The sequence below is a fragment of the Microtus pennsylvanicus genome, chromosome 13 (assembly GCF_037038515.1).
Source record: "Microtus pennsylvanicus isolate mMicPen1 chromosome 13, mMicPen1.hap1, whole genome shotgun sequence".
NCBI lineage: Eukaryota > Metazoa > Chordata > Mammalia > Rodentia > Cricetidae > Microtus > Microtus pennsylvanicus.
This window is the reverse complement of record NC_134591.1, coordinates 51,260,669-51,280,961: the sequence shown is the minus strand read 5'-3', so window position 1 is coordinate 51,280,961 and position 20,293 is coordinate 51,260,669. Positions and strand designations below refer to the sequence as shown.

General features: G+C 51.2%; 1 protein-coding gene across 2 annotated transcripts in view; it reads right to left on the bottom strand.

Annotated features, from left to right (window-relative positions):
* Positions 1-20,293, bottom strand: part of Slc6a9 (solute carrier family 6 member 9) — a 36,398-nt gene that overhangs the window by 5,151 nt on the left and 10,954 nt on the right. The window contains exons 1-7 of one of the 2 annotated variants that reach the window (XM_075944930.1): positions 16,743-16,944; positions 10,332-10,488; positions 9,610-9,741; positions 8,959-9,229; positions 652-784; positions 328-462; positions 135-238 (exon numbers count right to left, since the gene is read on the bottom strand). In XM_075944930.1, the coding sequence (XP_075801045.1) occupies positions 135-238; positions 328-462; positions 652-784; positions 8,959-9,229; positions 9,610-9,741; positions 10,332-10,488; positions 16,743-16,829 (1,019 nt within the window). In that variant the 5' untranslated portion in view covers positions 16,830-16,944. Of the gene's footprint in view, positions 1-134; positions 239-327; positions 463-651; positions 785-8,958; positions 9,230-9,609; positions 9,742-10,331; positions 10,489-16,742; positions 16,945-20,293 lie in introns of those variants that run through there. The other variant, XM_075944931.1, reaches the window with a different exon arrangement.

Genomic DNA, 20,293 nt, shown 5'->3' with positions numbered 1-20,293 from the left:
TCTCAAGGTTATGAGTACAGGAGGTCCCCAGTAGGCAGCAGACCACACAGGAGTCTGGAAGTCCTGTGGATCCAGGGTCAGGCTGTGGAGGGAACAGAAACCGGCAGCCTCCAGGCTGGCAGGGGAGCACTCACCGGTAGCAGTTGTTGTGGAACTTATTGTAGGAGGCCATGGTGATGAGCCCGCCCCACGCGCAGCCTAGGGAATAGAAGATCTGGGAGGCGGCATCCCCCCACACCTGCGGAGAGGCCGGCAGTGAGCCACTGAGTCAGAGGCCTGATCACTTTACCCTCCCTGGCCCCTTTGGGACAATCCTCCACGTCCCACCTTGGCCTCCAGAATCTTGTCCCACTGTGGGGTCAGGTAGTACATGATACCCATGAAGGCTCCTTCCAGGGTCACTCCACGAACGAACAGAATGGTCAGCACCACATAGGGGAACGTGGCCGTGAAGTACACCACCTGAGACAAGACACAGGTTCCATGGATTCCTCTAGAACCCTAACCCTCCTGCGACCTCTCTGACCCCAGCCACTATTGACTTTGGTCCTTCTTCTGCTGTGGCTCTTTGTTACCCCTCCCTTAGACTCCCATCAGCCCCAGGAAGGAGAGGCAGGGTGGGAACAAACCCTGCCTGGGGAGGGTACTTGCTTTCCCTGAAGACTTGACTCCTCGGATGAGGCAGAGGAAGACGACCACCCAGGAAACGCCGAGGCAGCCTAGGAGGGGAAGCCGAACCTCCCCAAAGTTTCCAATGTCATCAGACAGTTTCAGCACATACAGCCTGGGGAGGGGAAGGTGACTGTCACTGAAGGCCAGCCTCTGCTGCCCAGCAACCAAGACTCATGATCTATATACCTCATGCTGCCAGGTCCCAGAAGCCTGGTTATGGGAGAATAGGAGGTGCTTTGGGACCCCAGCCCTCTGCCCTGCAGTCCATCCTGGGACCCTCAAGGGCTCTGAGAGACCAAGTCAAGTTTGAGCTAGTCTCCTCTCCTGTGGCAGTGGTTGACACCCGCCCAGTATCTGCTTGAGTCCAGCCCAGGTCCTTTTGTGTGCATTCCACACTTCAGGAGTGTCCATTCATCCTATCAGAAGCACCTCCTCTGGAAGCCTTCAGAGAGCTATACCATAATAGTCTGCTCCAGCTCTCAGGAGCAGAGCTGACAGGGTGATGTCACCCTAACTCCTCCCCTTGGGGGTGTAGCTCCACCTGCAGCCCTATGCCAGGCAGACTGCATTCTTTGGGTCAACTGGGCAGGAGGCTTCTTCCTGGCCCTGGGGAAGAGGGTGGAGGCGAGCAAGCAGAGCTGCAATGGGTGGAAAGGACACAGGAAGGGCACAGGGTATTGACGGTAGTGGTGTCTCACCTGTAGGGAAAGCCAGGATGAAGGCTTCCCTGGAAAGATGAGGCTGGAATTATGGTGTGAGGATATGGGTGAAAGGGATGGTAGGAAGGGCAGGCCTGTAACGGGGCAGGGGGCCAGGAGCTAGCATGACCAGCCTGGGCATGTTGGTTAGCTCAGAAAGGAAAGAATACATCAGAAAGAGAAGACAGGGAATACAGAAGGGTGATGGACAGGAAGGAGCCGATGAACAGGAAAAGGCCTCATTGTAAGAAGTAGTGAAAGTGAGGCTGAAGAGTTTCCATTTCCTCCCAAGGGCAATGGGAGACCTTTGAGGCTTTGATCTGTTTTAAAATGATCAAGACCCTCTATGGCTTCAAGCCTTGCACTTGCTACAGTAACCCCTACACTGACTATAGGCCCTACAGGATCCAGTGTCCCTGGCTCTGCCATTTCTCTGATCTCTTCCTTCCTTCCCTTCTCTCACAGATTTAGCTGCTGTGGGATAATATTCTTGTACACTGTAAAGATTTGTCACTCGTATTAGTTTAATAAAATACTAATTGGCCAAGCAGGAAGTATAGGAAGTATAAAATTCTGTGAAGAGGAAAGGCAGAGAGATGCAAAGGAAGCAAGATGAGAATGCCTCACTGAGAAAAGGTACCAAGTCACATGGCTAAACATAGACAAGAATTATGAGTGAATTTAAGTTGTAAGAGTTGTTGGTAATAAGCCTGAGCAATAAGCCAGTTGATAATTAATATATGCATCTGTTTATTTGAAACTGAATGGCTGTGGGACTGGGTGAGACAGGAATTTCCTTCTACAAATGGCACTCAAATGTTTGGCAAGAATTTCCACATAAAGTCTGAGAAAGCTTTTTTTAAAAAAAGATTCTAGACAGAGAAGAACAGAGTCAAGCCCAATTTCTTGATAACTGTCTTTTCTCTGGTACTCTGTTGGCAGCAAGCAAAGATGCAGCTCCTTTAAGAGAGGCTTCCTGATTCAGCATCAGTAGCAAAAACGTCACAGCTCTTTTAAGAGGCCCTGTCACTAAACACTTAAATGGCGTTTATGAGCAGCTGGCATCAGGCTTCTTGGTGGTGGCATAGACGTAGAAACTCCACAGAGTTGTAGCAATAAATCTGGCTCCTGCCAATACCTCTGCCATAAAGCTGGACTCTCAAAAAGCTAAGGAATGGGGTGGAGCCAGCTGCCAAAGCTGTAGTTTTAATCCAAGGCATATCATTTAGCAGATTAAAGACTCATGTGGTCAGAAAAAGGTAAACAGTAAAGACAGATTCAGATGAAAAAAAAAAACTCCCTACATGGTTTACAGTGTGTTAAAAAATATACACAGGCTTGGGAGAGAAAAAAAATAGAGAAAGTTCTTAAAAGAAATAGAGTAGTCGGGTGTGGTGGCACACACCTTTAATCCCAGCACTTAGGAGGCAGAGACAGGTGGATCTCTGTGAGTTCAAGGCCAGCCTGGTATACAGAGTTAGTTCCAGGGCAGCCAAAGATACACAGAGAAACCTTGTCTCAAAAATACCAAAAATTGGGCTGGAGAGATGGCTCAGCGGTTAAGAGCATTGCCTGCTCTTCTAAAGGTCCCGAGTTCAATTCCCAGCAACCACATGGTGGCTCACAACCATCTGGTCTGGTGCCCTCTTCTGGCCTGCAGGCATATACACAGACAGAATATTGTATACATAATAAATAAATAAATATTTTTTTTAAAAATACCAAAAATTAAAAAACAAAAATAAAAGAGTAAAAAAAGCCACGTAAAGATGGAAAATATATAGAGTCTGGATACTGTATGTAATTATGTTGTCTTTGAATTGTTTGATTGCTGAGGAAGGAGCAACAGTTGCTATAAGACATTTGATTATAAATGCTGCTGGATTAAACCAATCTGTCTATTTTAAAAATATCTTGAATTCAAAATTTAAGTCAAAAGATATGTTACTTTGGGAGAGAGGTTCTGCTTTTATTTCCACAGGAAATAAGAGGTTTTGGATTCATTCTGGGTTAAGAAAAATCAAGTTTGGTTGAGGAAGATCCCTTGAAAAATCTCTGATAGGAGCAGATGACACAGATAGCCAAATGTCTCAGAGCTCTGCTGCAGTTTCCTTTGAGTTCTACAGCCAGAGCAGCCTTAGCACTGCTGGCTGAGATGATCCAGACTCACAGTCAGGACTTGACCATAATCCTAAATTTTCTTTGGGTCCTCAGCAGGAAGTAGCCTAGAAAACTACACCCACATTCCCCCCCAAAAATGGATTATGGATGTTTGTCTTCTTGTTTAGTGTGTTGGTTACAAGTTGCTATGGATAATGGTCAGGAAAGCTAAACAAAGGAGATTAGATTCAGAGTTCTTGTTTTGAAAAGAAAAAAGGGGAAATGCTGTAGGATAATGCTTTCATATACTGTAAAGGTTTGTCACTCAGTTTAATAAAATGCTGATTGGCCAGTAGCCAGGCAGGAAGTATAGATAGGGTGAGCAGACTAAAAGAATTCTGGGAAGAGGAAAGGCAGAGAGTCAGTCACCAGCAAGATGCAGAGGAAGCAAGATGGGAATGCCTCACTGAGAAAAGGTACCAAGTCACATGGCTAAACATAGACAAGAATTATGGGTAAATTTAAGTTGTAAGAGCTAGTTAGTAATAAGCCTGAGAAATAGGTCAAACAGTTTATAATTAATATAAGCCTCTGTGTGTTTCTTTGGAACTGAACATCTGCAGGACCAGGCAGGCCAGAAGTTTCTGTCTATATTTAGCTGCACTGGACTTTGTTTTTCTCAAACATGTTAGCCTGCCCCCCACCCCAGGGCCTTTGTAAATGTTACTGTCTCTGAATGAAGTAGCTTCTCCCTCCCCCACCAGAGATCTGTGTACATAAGGCCATGTGCCACCTTGACACCTTTTACACATGTGAACAAGATGCTGTGTTTCACACTATATCCCTGTTTAGGATATAGCTGGGCTTGTCCATGTAACCCCCCACTTCCTTCAGTCTTTATTCAGATGGCCACTTCTCAAATGGATCTTCTTGATTATATAGCTTAAAATGCAGCTTTCACCCCAGTCCAGCATTCCTTACCTCACTCTGTGTTCCTCAACAGCATACACATCCTTCTCTCATTCTGTTTATTTTGCTATCAATAGTTTGTTTGCTTTCTATAAGACAAGGTTTCATGTCACTCAGGCTGGTCTTGAATTCACTGTGTAGTTGAGGATGACCTTGAACTTATGATCCTTCTGCTTCCTCCCCTTGAATGCTGGCATTACACGTGTATGACACCTTGCCAGGTTTTATGTGGTGCTGAGGGTCAAGCCAAAGCCTCCACGCATGCAAGGAAAGCACTCTACCAGCTGAGCCTTTTAATGGCTTTTGTCCTCTGTCCTCTATGAAGACGGAAGCTTTCACTTTGTTCACGGCCGTACACCTCCAGTGCCTGGCACTGAGAGATACTCAATTATTTGGTCTTGAGTAAATGAACACTGGCAAACGGACTGGGAGGCAGAAAGGAGGGAGCCCAGATGAACAATCCAGGCTAGAGGTGAGAAGGAAGCAACAAAGACATCTTGAGTCTCCACTTCCTCAGCACGACATAGGTCAAACATAGACTCTCTTCTTTCCCTGCTACTGGAGACTTAGCGCAGCTCCCACTGGAGACTGTCTCCCCCGGGGCCCCCAGCATCCTCAGCCATGCTTACATCAGCTCTCAACCTCATGTAGACACTTTGAATGTCTTGGGATAGGATATGATTCCTGATCTTCATAGAACAATGCTGTCAGAGCTGGAACTTGGTGTTTGCTTGGTCGGCCTGCCTGACCACCCAAAGGAGACTTCCACTGCCTTCTTTGGCTTCCCATTTTCCCTCCCAGGCCATCCTTCACTGCATGACCTGCAGAGGGTGCTGTCTGACTCCTGCTCCCTCTGCCCAATTCTCCCAACTGTCTACACCAGTATCCAAGGCTGGCATTACCCTCTTCTGGCTCAGCCATACAGGAATCAACAGACAAAGTTCAGGAGCCATGAGACTCAGAGGCTCCAGGTTCCCTTTGACTGATTCCCTGCCTTCTGCCCCTTCATACATAGCACACACAGAAAACAATTTTGTTGGCCCATTGAGCTAGACAAACAAGGCCATTCATAGCTGAAGGCAATGAACTGGGGCTCCTGGCAGCCCAGGTCAGGCCTGCCTGGGTGTTCCTATGCAAGACACCAGTGCCGGCAAGGTGGCAAGGTGGGTCCTTCAGAATAACCACAGGCTCCGTCTGCTCCTACCGAGTCACTTTTTTGCAAGTGCCAACATTCAAGTCAAGAAACCCTCTTTCATTTAAAGGATTTAGAAAATAAAGAAACTTTGCCTAATTACACATGCTAAAATGGCAGCATTTGATGTTCTTTTTATTGCACAAGTATAGCATTACTGTACTGGGAGTGCAGAGCTTAGATGGTTAGCCTGGGAACCAACGAATGAATTCTAGCTTTATTTTAGGTTGTACTGTATTTAGTTCTTTGTTTTGCTTTGGACCATGTGCTTTTGAGATCAAACAATTAACCTCAGAGCATTCTGGAATGTGACTTATTTATAAGCTGGCTTCTGGCATATGACCTCTCAGGAATTATTCTGCCTTTTCCCCCTGCTTTTTTTCTTTTTTGAGACTAGGTCCACTAGGTATCATAGGTTGGTTTTAAAATTATGATTCTCCTGCTTCAGCCTCCCAGCTGCTGGGATGACAGGTATATCACCACGCTCAGTTCTTCTCCAGATATCAGTGAGACCCTGTCTCAAAAGCAAGCAAACAAACAAATATGCCTTTAATCTCAACATTTGGGAGACAGAGGCAGGAAGCTCTCTGTCAGTTCAAAGCTAGCCTGGTTCTACATAGGGTGTTCAGGCCAGCTAGGGCTATATAAAACCCTATCTCAAAAAATATATAAAAATAAATAAAATCTCAAGCTCTAGATACACAGAGATCTTATTTCCATGAGCAAACGGTAACTGGTTTGAGAAGAAAGCCCTCCCCTTCCGGGCTTCATGAGCACACTTGAGCACTTGCTACTGACCTCTGAATAGCATATTTCACCTCTGCAACAGGGAGGGAAGAATTACAACCACCCAGATTCCAGGGGTGAGCAATCAAACTTGGGGAGGTTTGATGACCTCCCACGGACACACAATAGGCCAGTGGCAGAGCCAGGCAGGACTGGAGATGTCAGTGTGGCTATGACACGGGCATGAGACACTGGGGTGGGTGAGGTGGAGTTGGGATCAGAGTCCACTCTGTGCCAGGTGTTGGCTGCCACGAGCTTAGGGGCTGGAAGGAGTCTGGGGACCGGAGGGGGGAAGGAGTGGCTCAGAATCCTGCCCCTCCAGATTCTCTCACTTTAAAGGCACCTGTCTGTCTGTCTGTCTGTCTGTTGTTTAGGTGCTAGGGATCAAATCAAGGACCTCACAAGTGCTAGGCAAGCTCCGCCATTGGTCCACACCCCAGTCTTTCTCATCTTTCCGTTGGCCTGCTGATCTCATTCATAAAACTGTAACTACATTATGCCACCTTTCAAAGGAACTAAGAAGACTGGCAGAACACCACTGGCCTAGGACCGGACAACAGCAGAGCCAGGGCGGGCCTGGGACATAGCCCAGTCACCTCCAGAGACATCTGGATCCTTACTTGGAATGTCAGTCTCTAAATCTGAAAACGGAGCTAGGAAAACTTAACAGAGATAGTGCGCTGGTATACAGAAGGTGGCAACACTTCCCTGCTCTCCTTTCATCAGTGAGGCCTGGGCAGTTCTAGCCTCCTCTGGGACTGGGGAATCCAACACTGTGCCTCCGGCATGCTAGCCAAATGTTCTGCCACTGAACATATACCCATTCCTTCCAACCACTGCTCTCTTAAGGGTCATTTCCAAGACAGACCTGTTGATGCTGGCCTATGATCCCAGCCTCTCTATCGTCTGGGCAGGAGGACCACATGTTCAAGACCAGCCTGGGCAACTTAGTAAGACCTTGTCTCAAAATAAAGTAAAAAGAAGGGGATGTAGCTCAAGGGTGAGGCACTTGCCTTGCATGCACGAGGGTGGGTGTGGAGCGGTGTTCAAACACCACTATAGCAGGGGAAAGTGCCTTTCTAGGCTTTCCAGGAGGTGGCAGCAGGGAGCCATTAGGGTTAGAAACTGAGCCGCTTAGGTAGGCCTGGCGGAGCCCCAGCTGGGAAGCAGAGCCCAGCTGTCCCCTCAGTATGCTTCCCTGGGCAGATTCTCTGAGCGATTCCCCGCTGGTTTCACTGGCTAAGGTCTCCAGAGCTTTGCCCCTGAGGCCCGCAACGCTGTAGCATCTGCTTGGGGTGAGGAGGGTAGGCAGGGTTTGCGCTTTTAGGAGCTCCAGAGAAGTTCATCTTCTGTCTTGTACACTTTGCGCCCCGGATGGACAGATACCCAGAGTCCTCTGATTGGGTGTGAGCTCTGTCTTGCTCTCTTTCCGGTGTCCTCTCCAAAACCGGCCTGTCCCACGACTGCTTCTTTGGAGTCTGTGCTTTCAGGACTGGACTTAGAGGCCCTGCTACAACTTCAGCAGGCCTGGGGCCTTGTGCACCTCACCTTTGGCCTCCAGCACACAGCAGAGGAAGCTTCAAGCTTTTAGGCTCCCGTAGAAGCTGATGCCATGTGAGGTCTGCCCGCCCTTCTTGTCTTTTTTCTCAGCCTCCCTTTTTCCCAATCTCTGCTTCCTCCTGGCCTCTGCTCAGCTACTCACATCCCTCCTAATTCCTCTACTTTTTTCTCTTCCATTTCTTGGCAGCTATGATCACCTCTTCTTGTCCCCATCTCACAGAAGTCACCATCACCCACAGACTGAATTTCTTGGGCAGAGGCTCAGGACCATGTTACGCCTGTCACAGGTACACAAGGGCCTTTAGAGCAGATGCCACAGAAGTCTGTATAAGGAATAGAAGAGGCCTACCTCTGCCCAGGACTCTCCAGTAAGATGTAGGAAGAAGACCCGACTGTGCCCTCTTTCTGCCAGCTGGGACAAGGTGATCCCGACACCTCCAACAGCAACCTCCCTTCATGAGCCCAGAGTCACTAGTCTCTCGCCACCTCTGAAGAGAGTGGGTCTGGCTGCCCTGGCATCCCTGGCCTAGTGCATGTCCACAGTTCCTTGTGTTCTACAATACGAAGTAGAAGCTTAATTCGTGTTAGTTCTCTGTGAGCACAGTGCCCCTTCAAGGCCACCTCAAAGCCCACAAGAGCCCTCCATCCACATTAGTCTCAACAGAGCAGGCTTCCCTCAGCTTTGAGAATAACCGCTGGTTCTTTGGGACCCTCACTCATGCCTTTCTCTCCAGCATGCTGGCCCCCTTGCCCTGGCTGGCCTAAGATTTCCAGAGCCCTCCCGCACTGCTACTCTGAAAGAATTCCCAGATCGTCTTCAAGTCTCCCATGGCCCTCTATATGTCTGCCATTTTACCCAACTCTATGCCCTGGGCAGTAGGCGCTGTGGGCAGATGATCCGGGCATGGCTGCCTGACGGGGCCAGGGAGAGCCGAGGGCTGCCACCAGGTCCCCCCATCCTGTGTTTACCAGGAGCCTCACCTCCAGTACTCCTCGCTGGGGCTGGTTCTTTGCAGGGTGTAGTTGAGCAGGTGAGAGAGGTTGCCGGTCAGGGCAGTGGGTCGGGAGCCGTTGGTGAGGTTAGAAGCATCCAGCACCCCAGCACAGTCCGGCGTGTTCCAGGGGTTATTGCAGTAAGCCCAGGGCAGCACGTGCGTCATGGACGAGAAGAAGTAGTAGAAGGCGATGCAGATGACCACATTGTAGTAGATGCCGATGTACGTGGACACCACCATCATGCCGTAGCCCACGCCTGGAGGAGAAAGCATTGGAGGAGGAGCCTGGCGTATGTAGGTAAAATTCAGCAGTTCCTAAAGGCCCAACGATCTTTGATGGAGAGTCACAGAAGGGAAGGTTTGGGCCTCCGTGGGGGAAAGGAGTTTTGTGTATATACACAGCAGGAGGGAAAGATGGGGGTCAAAAATGTGAATCCCAGCATGCAGCCACGGCCTTGGCCATTGATGTCAGGATTAGGTCAGTACTGATGCCCCACGGGGGATAGTCATGTTTGTACAGATGGACAAGCTGGCCTCTGTGTGTGTGTGTGCGTGTGTGTGTGCGTGTGTGTGTGATGTACGCATGCACAAGTGCATGCACACATGTGCATGTACATGCCCCCCACCACAGCCTCACCTTTGAACATGGGGCTGATCCTCCAGACCCCCAGGCAGCCCTGGCTTGCAAACTGGCCGAAGGAGAGCTCCATGAAGAAGAGGGGGATCCCGCAGAAGATCAGCATGATGAAGTAGGGGAACATGAAGGCGCCTGGCATGCAGGGAGAGGCCAGGCTCAGGGTGGGCTTGGGGAACACCTCCCCGAGTGTCCTTCTCAGAACCCACAATAAAACCTCTGAGCTTCACTAGTACTGAGACAGGAGTGTACGCTAAGCAGCAGCCTGAAGCTGGGGTACAATCCCCACAGCCTGGCTTTGAACTTGACACACTCCCAGAAAGTCTGCTCTGGAGAAAATCCAGCCCCCAAACTGCCATGCTGGGGTAGGATTTGAAGGTTTAACCAATTGATTTCACAATCACTGGGATCCTAAAGCATCTCTGCACCATCTGGGGGAGGGGGCGCTGTTGAAACATAGGGAGCTAAGACAGGGAACCCAGGAAATTCGAGTCTTTTCTCTACTTCTCCTAGACTCTAAAGAGCAGGCTGGCAGGATCAGGCTGCTAGGGCCTGAGGGCGGCCTGCATCTTAGGCAAATGTGCCTAAGCCAGGGATGGCCAAAGACCAGGGCTAGAGGTCAGCTTCTTCCTGGAGTGATGTCTGTGTCAGGGAGACAATGGCCCAAGCCCTGATGGGTGGGCTCTACCCAAGTGGGTGGTCCCTGCCCTGTGCCCACTGGGTACCTCCCCCGTTGCGATAGCAGAGGTATGGGAAGCGCCAGACATTGCCCAGGCCCACGGCATAGCCCACGCTCGTCAGTACAAACTCAATCTGGTTGCCCCAGTTGCCCCGTGTGAGGTTCTGGTCCTTCTTGGTGGCCTCGCTGGGCACAGCACCATTCTGTGGGGACAGAAAGAAGCTACCATCAGGAAGGCATTTGTGCCCTATGTCTGACCCTCTGAGTCTCCCCCAGTGGCTTTTCTTTGGACCACCATGTCACACTGCCACATACCCTGGGGCTTCCTTTCTGCTGGCAGGAATTGAAGGCAGGCCTGGCAGAAGAGAGAGAGGCACAGCTGCCAGATGGTGCCCAGCCCTCAGCACTCTCTATGCCAGGTATACCAGCCCACCTGAGAAACTGTTACCAGTAAGAAAGGGGATACCGTGCAGGGAGCCTGAGCCAAGAGCCCCCTAACCCCTCTAAAACCTTGCCTTTCCTCTCAGGCTAAGGACCTAGGAGCAGCTGAGCCTCATACCAAGCAGCCAAGTCAAGCTGGGCACAAAGAGGCCTGTGTCCAGAGAGCTACCCCCCACCCGCTGCCTACCACATCGCCAGGCTAAGCACGCTGCCCATGGATAGTCAGTGGCTAGACTCTCCCTAGTAAAGGCTTCTTCCTAGGGGCACAGGGTGAGCAGGGCTGGGTGGGAGAGGGGGTGCTGCTGCTAGGCTTGGCCAGACCTGGACAGGACACTGCGGAGCTCAGAGAGGGCCTTGGGAAAGCTGACGTGAGCTGCTGAGGCTGGGCTATACATTAGGATAAGAGACTGTAGTTGCGGGCACCATGCCAGGCTGAGGACAGGAAACAGGTGGCTCCAGAGAGGTGGCCTGCAGATGATGGGTACTATGCCTGCCTGTGGGAAGTGCCCAGGTGAGGCTGCCCAGGGCCCACTGAGGACATCCATGAGGAGTACCGACTTCAGATACAGAGCCACCTCCACAAGTCGTTCAGTGTGGCCCTTTTCTCCCAACCCCCTTCTGTGGGAATCAACCACTGTAAGACAGAGTTGGCAGGGACTGAGAGAGTCATCGAGGAAATATAAGGACCCTGGAAGTCATCAGCAGAGAGATACACACAGACCGCTTGTGCGCCAACAACAGCTTCCCAGATATGACCTATGTCGCTGAGAGGACAGGAGTTCCTCTAAAGGACACATGCATCACGGTTGGAGTAGCATGGCCAAGCGACAGCAGCATGACACCCCGACTACCATGTGAAAGTGACATCTTCAAGCTGAGCAGCCACTGACGAGCAAGGTAGCCTGGCACTGTGACACACTGTCAGACCCTGACATTGGCAGGCAAACCCGAAAGGCTTCACTAGGGCCCCAGCGCCTTTTGAAAAGGCCTGTGAGGAGTACAGATCTAGGTAGCACCCCTGCGTCATGGACAAACATTCTTGGTGGGGACGATTTTCCCTTGTATCCAGTTCAAGCCGCCCTTCACATCCGCAAAGGAGGCTATAAGGCATAGCGTCAGGAATTAGGGAGGAGGACTCCTTCCCAGGGCACCAGAGAAAACCAGCAGGCTGAAGGCATCTGCATTCACTCATTCATCCATCCACAAAATGTCAAGATTTACAGGTCTGCTACTACATGCCAGGCCACGGTAACTCAGCTGGAAACAAACCAGTGCTAGAAGACATTAATGAAGTAAGAGCACACATTGCCAGGTGTAGTGGCACACACCAGTACTAGGGCAGTGGCAAGTGGATCTCTGTGAGTTGTTCGAGGCCCAGCCTGGTCTACAAAGAGTTCCAGGACAGCTAAGGCTGTACACAGGGAAACACCGTCTCGAAAAACAAAACAAACAAAAGACCACACATCATCCGATATGCGACTTTAGTGTGATCACAAGATGGACTTCCTCAAAGTCCTAAGAGTATGTGAGAACGGAAAGGGAAGGCTGGCTGGTAAAGAGAATGGAGGCACCCTGTGCTGTGGGAAATGGCGGTGCCCGCTTCAGATGCCCTCTGGGACACACCCTTCAGAATCTCACATCACCACCTCTGGGGTTCTTTCTCTGGGGCAGGCATATCTATCCGGCAGGGCCAGGAGGTCATGTTTTAAGGGGATGGGGTCTGCCTGGAGTGATTTATCTGCACCCAAACATCGGCCACATAGGGCTCCTATCTGTCGCCCCGACAATAGCACTTTTATTCTGTCCCAGGCTTGTTTACTTAGGAGCACAATGCAGAACTGTGGCAGCTCCAGAGTCCATGGGCGGGGTCACAGGGCAGCAGTTCCAGCTGTAAAAGGGACAACTGAGGATCCAAGATGGCCCCAGGGTCAAGACAAAAGCAAGGCCCCCGAAGGACACCCATCTTTCCAAAAAAAGTTCAGAGTCTCTCTCCTGGCCCAGGGTCATGAGGATCAGACCCTCGGCCTCTCCAACCAAATACAGCAGGGCCGTATCTGAATCCCTAAATTCTACTCTTTCCTGGGCATAGGTGAGCAGAAGAGGGACAGGGTGTGTGTGCGTGTGTGTGTGTGTGTGTGTGTGTGTGTGTGAGAGAGAGAGAGAGAGAGAGAGAGAGAGAGAGAGAGAGAGCGAGCTCCCGGCCGTGTGCCACAGGCTCCTTCAGTCAATCCTCAAAAGCTAGGGTTTAGCTAACCAGACAAACACCACTGAGCCCATATTCCAGTGAGCCATGTGCTAACTGATTCAGTCAAGCACACAGTGAGGGAAGCTGACGCCCCAGAATAGGAGCCAGACTGGGGCCTGTCCCTAGGCACTGCAAGAAGTTACTGATGAAACTGGGGCTGCCTAAAGACAGGGTGCCCTTCCCTTGTCCACCCAGTGGCATGGGTGCTGATGGGAATACTACATTCACTACTGGCCCTGACCTCCATTCTGGGTAGATCTTAACTCAGACAGCTAGATGGTCTAGGTCTTCAACTGAGAGAGCAAGCCCGCCCTTCTGCCGAGGCTTCTCAAGTGTTCCAAGTCTATCTTCTGTCCAGCTCTCCTCCAAGAACCCTCTATGTCCCAAATAGTTGCTTCAGGAAAGCTGCATCCCAACCCCGTGTGTGTGTGTGTGTGTGTGCGCGCGCGCGCGCGCGCGCGCGCTCATTTACTGTGGATTGAACTAGGGCGTCACGAATGCTCGGCAAGCCCTTTACCACAGGGTAAGTCCGGAACCATGTTTTCCATGTCGCAGAATTTCTTAACCTCTTTACATCATTTTCCCGATTTTAAGACCCTTGTTTCCCCGACCTGCTTTGTCACTAATATTAACCATTCCATTGGCCCTGAAATGCCTACAAAAGGACCCCTTTGTGCTTACGATCTGATCCAGTCTGGCTGCCTGGCTGCCTAAGAACTTGGACGGGCTGAGTTCCAGCCTTGTCCTGCCCACCACATGTCACCCTGGCTGCCCCCCATGTCCCTCCTCTCTCACCTGCTGATAGCTCAGTGGGGAATGAGACCATCGGAGCAGATCCCCTTGTGATGTGGCACACCAGTTCCTCTGACTCTCCTGGCTGTGCCCTGTCACCCCTGCTGGCAGCTCTCTGAGAGACCACTGCCATGCCCCGAGGGGGTGGTTCTTCAGGAAAGGAGGACATCGGGACACCTAAGCTCTCCCAGGCTGGGCAGTGGGCAGGCTGGAGAGCTCTCTTCCCAGAGTGGGGAAACCTGACTGCCACTATAGATACACATATGCGCATGCACACACACTCAGAGCTGCCACGAACGCTATGTATGTAGTCATCCTCACACCAGGACTGTGATCTTCCTTAGATGGACAACCCCTGCCTGCGCTGTCCGCACCTGGCTGGCTGAGCCTCGCTGAGCCACGTCGCTTACGTAAGCCCTTACGCAGACCTCTGCCCTGCTTATTTGCCTGGAAGAGTTTACCGGAATCAGGATCTTCCACTCTGCCCAGGGCTTGGCCAAGACAAGAAGTGTGAGATTAGGAACCAGGTATTCTAGAATCTGCTTCCTAGCTGCCCAGGGCCAGTACCTTCTGACATGGGTATCTCAGCGTTCCTATCTAGGGAATCAGAGGACAGACTGGGCAGCGGCTATAGCATAGTGGTTCAGAACCCAAGCAGCTTCCTCCGGTCTACCAATGTTCCCTGGCTCTTCCTCTCCTGTAATACAGCTCTGTCTTTAAAACAAAACAACAGCAAAAAAAACCTTTAAAAATTTTATTACTACAGTGTATGTGAGTGTGTGTGTGTGTGTGTGTGTGTGTGTGTGCGCGCGCGCGCGCGCGCGCGCGCGCAAGTGTGTATCTGCCACAGCGTGCATGTAGAGGTCAGAGAACTTTCAGGAATTGGTTCTTCTCTTCCACTGTGGGATCCAGGGACCAAGCTCAAGTCATCAGACTCATGCAGCAAGTACTTTTGTGTGCACTGAGCCATCTCCCAGGCCCCGATGCAACTATTTCTTACTGTTTCCCACCTCCCATTAGTGCCCACCAGCTTTCTAGATTGCTTTTTTTTTTAAGCTTTCACTCTGTAGCCCAGGTTAGCCTCAAACTCACAGTGAACTTGCCTTGGTCTCTTGAGTGTTAGAATTATAGATGTGAGCCACCATACCTGGCCAAAAGCAAACAAACAAAAAAATCTTGTGTGCAAATCTAGAATAGCATCAGGGAATAGCAGGCAAGCCCAGCTCTGATGTAACTCTGGCCAACCCAAGGCAGGAGCCCCTCATTTCTTCCTCATATGGACATACAAGCCCAGCCCCGGAACCTGAACTTCGCCCCTTCTCTGGCTGGGGACTCCCACCCTCCCAGACCAGGATTCAGTGGATATATTTGTGAATTGTGAACTCCCTCCGCCTGCCCTCTGTGGCTATGGAAGAACTCTGAATCTGCCCTGGCAGACTGGCCCCGCTGGGACCCAGCAGGCTTCTTGTTCAGGACTCTCTGGCCCCAGAGTTTGCTCATGGGATGAAGTCTGTCCAAAACAAACCCAATGGAGGAGAGCAGGCAAGACCTCACATCTCAGACTGACTTGGAACCAAATCAGATCACAAGCAACTTGCTTAGAGCCCCAGCAGGGAACCAAGGCAAGGCAGCTATTATAGTCTGAGCTGCCACAGGAGACCCTCCCCCCAGGAACCCCTCTGCTCTCCTGCCCTCAGGGAACAGAGTGCTTCTCAAGCAGCACCTGTGCAAGTAGGACCAGAGGCACCCAACCACAGGCCCCTGTCATCTAGGTGTGAGACAGTCAGAGGGGACAGACATGGTAGAACTTGGCCCATCCTGCATGGTCTCCTGGGTTCTGAGTACCTTCGGCTTCAAGGGACACTCAGAACGATGCTGGGCTCCTCCCAGGACCCTTTCTAGGTGCCTGCAGAGTTCAGGCCTTCATATGGCAGATAAGAGAGTCAGGGATAGACCTGGTACTGGCTCATTACCGAACCCTGATTGACAGAGAGTGACCTGCTGATTTTGCAGTCAGCAGACAGAAGACTGGCACCCTAGGCATGTCAGGCTCTGCTCCAGGGCCTGGGGAGAGTGATGGAGGATGCTGGGTGGGCCTTGCCCATGCCCTCACCTTCCTTCCTGGAGAAGTCTGGCAGCCTGGAAGACTGTGCCGAGGCAGCTGGGGGTGGCCTCTGCCTCATCAGTTGGCAGCAGGACGGCACTCTGGGAAGTGGCCCTGGTTCCTTGGCTCTAACCCGTTCTCAAGTTTGAGAACAGCCTACATAATGCCTCCTCCAAAATCAGCCCAGACTCAGAGGACATTCCTTCTCTTGCCTTCAGAAGGTCAAGTCAGGATGTCCTACAGGAAAAAGGGGTAGCCTTCCCGGTCCCCTCACCCTCACTGCCATCAGCTGTACGGTGCACACCATCCTTGCTCAGTCTCAGCTTCCCAGGCTGAAGATCCACACTCCCACCCAGTGCAGGCACTTGCCCTGGACATTGGCAAATGCTCCAAAGGGTCTCTCTCCTCCCAGCAAAGACTTCTGCATGTCCCCTTCCCCCAACTCTCACCACTGAGCCCATGTACCACACTCCCGGTCCCCCCCAACACTCTCTCTCCCCATAGGAGTAACTGCCGTGGCACAGACAATGAGGCTGTATTGATTAGTACAATTCCTGGGCACCTCCGGCCCGTCTCCCCGGGAGCTGGGACAATGCAGCTTTGAGACTTAGAGCAGATTCTCAGCAGGTCCTTGGGCTGGGGGAGCCCCAACACCCCCACTCGCCTCCCTCTCACCCCCACCATGCAACTACCTCTTCCTGCACTCCCTTGCAGTCTCAACTTTCTGGGTCACTTTGGCTGGTGTCTGTCTCACTCTCTGGCTGTGCCTGCCCCTCCTGGCACAGACCACTCAGTCCCCTGCTCCACCACCAGCCTAGCCACCAAGTCTGCCTGGCATCAGGGAGGGGGCCTTGACCTTCTGGAAGGTGACTGACCTGTTCTGGGGAAGGGGTGGCCACAGGTCCGTGAGCTGCAGCCATCCTGGGACAAGCACTCGCGGCACGCGTGTCTCCACTGCTCATTCACACCTCTGCCAGCTCCAGCGCGACACTGACGACACATCCCCTGCCTCTCCCACTGCCGGGCTGGGCAGCGGCAATTACTTTCACCTCATCTCCTCTAGAAGCTCTGCCTACCCCCCCCCAACTCGCTGGCCCTCCCCCTCCGGCCAGTCCCCATGCAGCCCAGCGCGGGTGCTCCAGAGCTGGAGAATGAGACATAGGGTTGTGTTGTTCCCTTGTTTTCAGCAAGTTACTAGAACACATGCAGACACATATGCACATGCACGGGGACGAACGGATGGACGGACGGACAGACAGACACACCATGACCATAGGACAGAGCAACAGGATGGCTCATCTCTTCAAAGAACTGGCCCCCAGAGCTGAGCCTGCAGGCTGGGAGCTTGTGGGCTCCTGGAATGGCTGGTGGCTACAGCTGAGCGATGAGTTTTGTCCCTATAGGCACTGCTGATGGTGGGGGACAGGAAGGTGGAGGGCGCAGTCCACAGCAAACAGTATTTAGAGTGTGTGAGTGGTGTAGACAGAGATTCTGGGTCCCACGGCTGCACCTCTTTCTGGTGAACTCTAGATTTCTCAAACCAAAACAATGGGGTGTCCTCACAGAAGAACGTGACTATGGCCTAGTGACTGTGCCATTACCTGTCTAAAGAAAAACAGCACTAGCCGGGCTGTGGTGGCACATACCTTAAAGGATCTCTGGGAGTTCAAGGCCGGTCTGGCCTATAAGAGCTAGCTTCCAGACAGGCTCCAAAGCTACAGAAAAATCCTGTCTCAAAATACCAAAAAAAAAAAAAAGAAAGAAAGAAAGAAAGAAAGAAAGAAAGAAAGAAAGAAAGAAAGAGAAAGAAAGAAAAAAAAAGGAAAGAAAAAGAAAAGAAGAAAAAAACCCAGCACTGCCCAAGAAAGTGGTCACTGCAGAGTCCACACAAAGGGAGGCAGGTGTGGAATAAGGTAGGGATTTGAGCTGCATTGCCTGGCATCTGAGGAGCAGGCTGGGCAATTCTGCCAATGTCTCATGACCATGGTGGATGTCAGGCTACACCTGACCTGTATGTTCTATGTGAGAAGATGCCTACTGTGTGCCACATCTAGTTCTGACCAAGATCTGTGTGTCAGTCTCTGTCCATCCAATTGCTCTTCTCTGAGACCACACTCATCTTCCTCGCTGGTACCCAGATACCATATCAGGAGATTTAGAAAGTAAGTACCAGAGACCTACTAAGACAGCAAAGGCCTGGCACACAGTGGGGTCTTAGCAAACACCTGACAAACAGGGGCATGAATGAATTCTGGTGCAAGGACAGCTCCCCTGGAAGTTTGTAAGTGTGACTTCATGGGGGAATATTGCTTAGGGAAAAATGGGACAGGGTCTGGGACTGGAGGGATGGCTCAGTGGCTAAGAGTGCATACTACTCTTCGAAAGGGCCCAGGTTTGGTTCCCAGCACCTGCATCAGGTAACTCACAAGTACCTATAACTCTAGTTCCAGGGGATCTAACACTCTCGTCTGGCCTCACAGACTCCTACACTCTCATGCACATAATGCCCTCCACTGTGATTTTAAAAATAAAATATAAAAAATGTAAAAATAAAAAATAAAATCTAAAATAAAACAAAACAAAACCAAAAAAAACCACAGGCTTAAAAATCAGGCAGACCTGCCAGGCGGTGGTGGCACACACCTTTAATCCCAGCACTCGGGAGGCAGAGGCAGGCAGATCTCTGTGAGTTCGAGGCCACCCTGGGCTACAGAGAAAGATCCAGGACAAGCTCCAAAGCTGCACAGAGAAACCCTGTCTTGAAAAACCAAATCAAGTAGGTCTAAGTTCAAGGCCCGGATGTTCATTCTCTCACCAAATGTAACCTTAAGTGACTTGCTCAATTGTCTGGTTTCAGTTTCTGCTTCTCTAAAATGGGGTAGCATGTACACTCACTGAAGCCAGCTAGTGTTAGTAATAACAGATACATAGTAGGTTCTTACTATAAACCAGGCTCTGCCTAAACACATCATACCTGCTAACACTAGCCTCTCAGGACCCCATGATGTCAGTACACTCTCCTCTCCACTTTGGAGAGGCCTTGCTTAAGTAAGTCTCCTAAGCGGCCTCAGACCCCACTGACTCAGCTGCTCACTGGGTCTGTGTCGTGGAGTATGGATCCCTAGACACTCCCTTACTTCCTGCAGGCAATGATTCAGGGCCAAGGCCCTGGCCGGGCCATTGACTCCAGGAAGACCCAGTCACCCATGATGCCCAAATGCTGCTCACTTCCACCCAGGGTGGGCTCTGGGCTCTGGCTGCCCTGCGCTGGGCTGGGTGCCCAGAACAGGCAGCCCTGGCTGGATGGCTTTCCCTGGCTCTGGCCATGGGGACAGGAGGCAGCAGCCCAGCTGGGCCCCGGCTGTAATGAGGCCTCATTAGTGGGATCCAGCTGCTCCATCCCCACTTAAGGAAGCCGACTCCCCTATCCCCAGCCTCTGACTTTTCTTAATAAGAGTGGGCATCCTTCCAGAGGGGCAAGGAGTCTAGGGGCCTTGTTGTCCTCTGTGGCTCTGCAGAGAAGGTCCTGCTGAGTTGGGACTAAGGCATGCTGGGGTGTGGGGGCAGCTAGCAGAAGCTGTGTGAGAGGAGGTGAGGCTGTAGGCCTAAGTAGGTGGGCTACAGGGAAGAGGAAAGGAAAGAGGGACGGACAAGTATAGGGAGGGCAAGTCCTTTTCCCTCAGGATCTCAATATTCCATTTTACAGGTGTAGCTCTTGCACATCTGGGCCCAGTGGCAGGTTGGTGCCTAGCCTGGCCTGGCCAGCAGGACACTTCCCTATAGCACATGTAGTTTCTGAGCTAAGAAAGTTGCTGCATGTGTCAAACCCTTTGCTGGGGAAGCAGGCACTGTGTGCCATGGCCTGTGACCGTCGAGTGCCTACCGAGTGCTAAGCGCACTGCTGAAAATACACTGTGATCCAGATGTGTACTAAGAAAGAACTCACTATGTGCAAGGTGTTAAGAAAGCACTCATTGTACGGTAGGACCTGCAATAGCAGAGTGTCTACTGATATATCGCTGTATCTAAAGATATACCATTTGCCAGATGTGTACGAGGAAAGTACCCACTGTGTGTTCCCCTGGTTCTATCAGAAGAGTGTCTACTATGTGCTGCGTCCAATGCTGATATCTCTGTGTCAGTCCCTGCCGAGTCAACTATTGTGGGGTAGGAGGTCTTGCGCTAGTTAAAAAATCTGCGTATGCCAAATCCTGTTCTAGGCAAGGACTAGACATGGTTAAGTACCCACTGTGCACCTGGCACCATGCTCCATGAGTACCCCACTGGGTGGCAGGACCCTGAGATAAGGGGTACACCAACATGTACTAAGTCTGTACTAGCTAGGCATTGGGTACATGCTGAGACTTATACCCAACCCTGTCAAGCCCTTTACCAAGGGAGTGTCCGACATGTGCCAAGCCTTCTG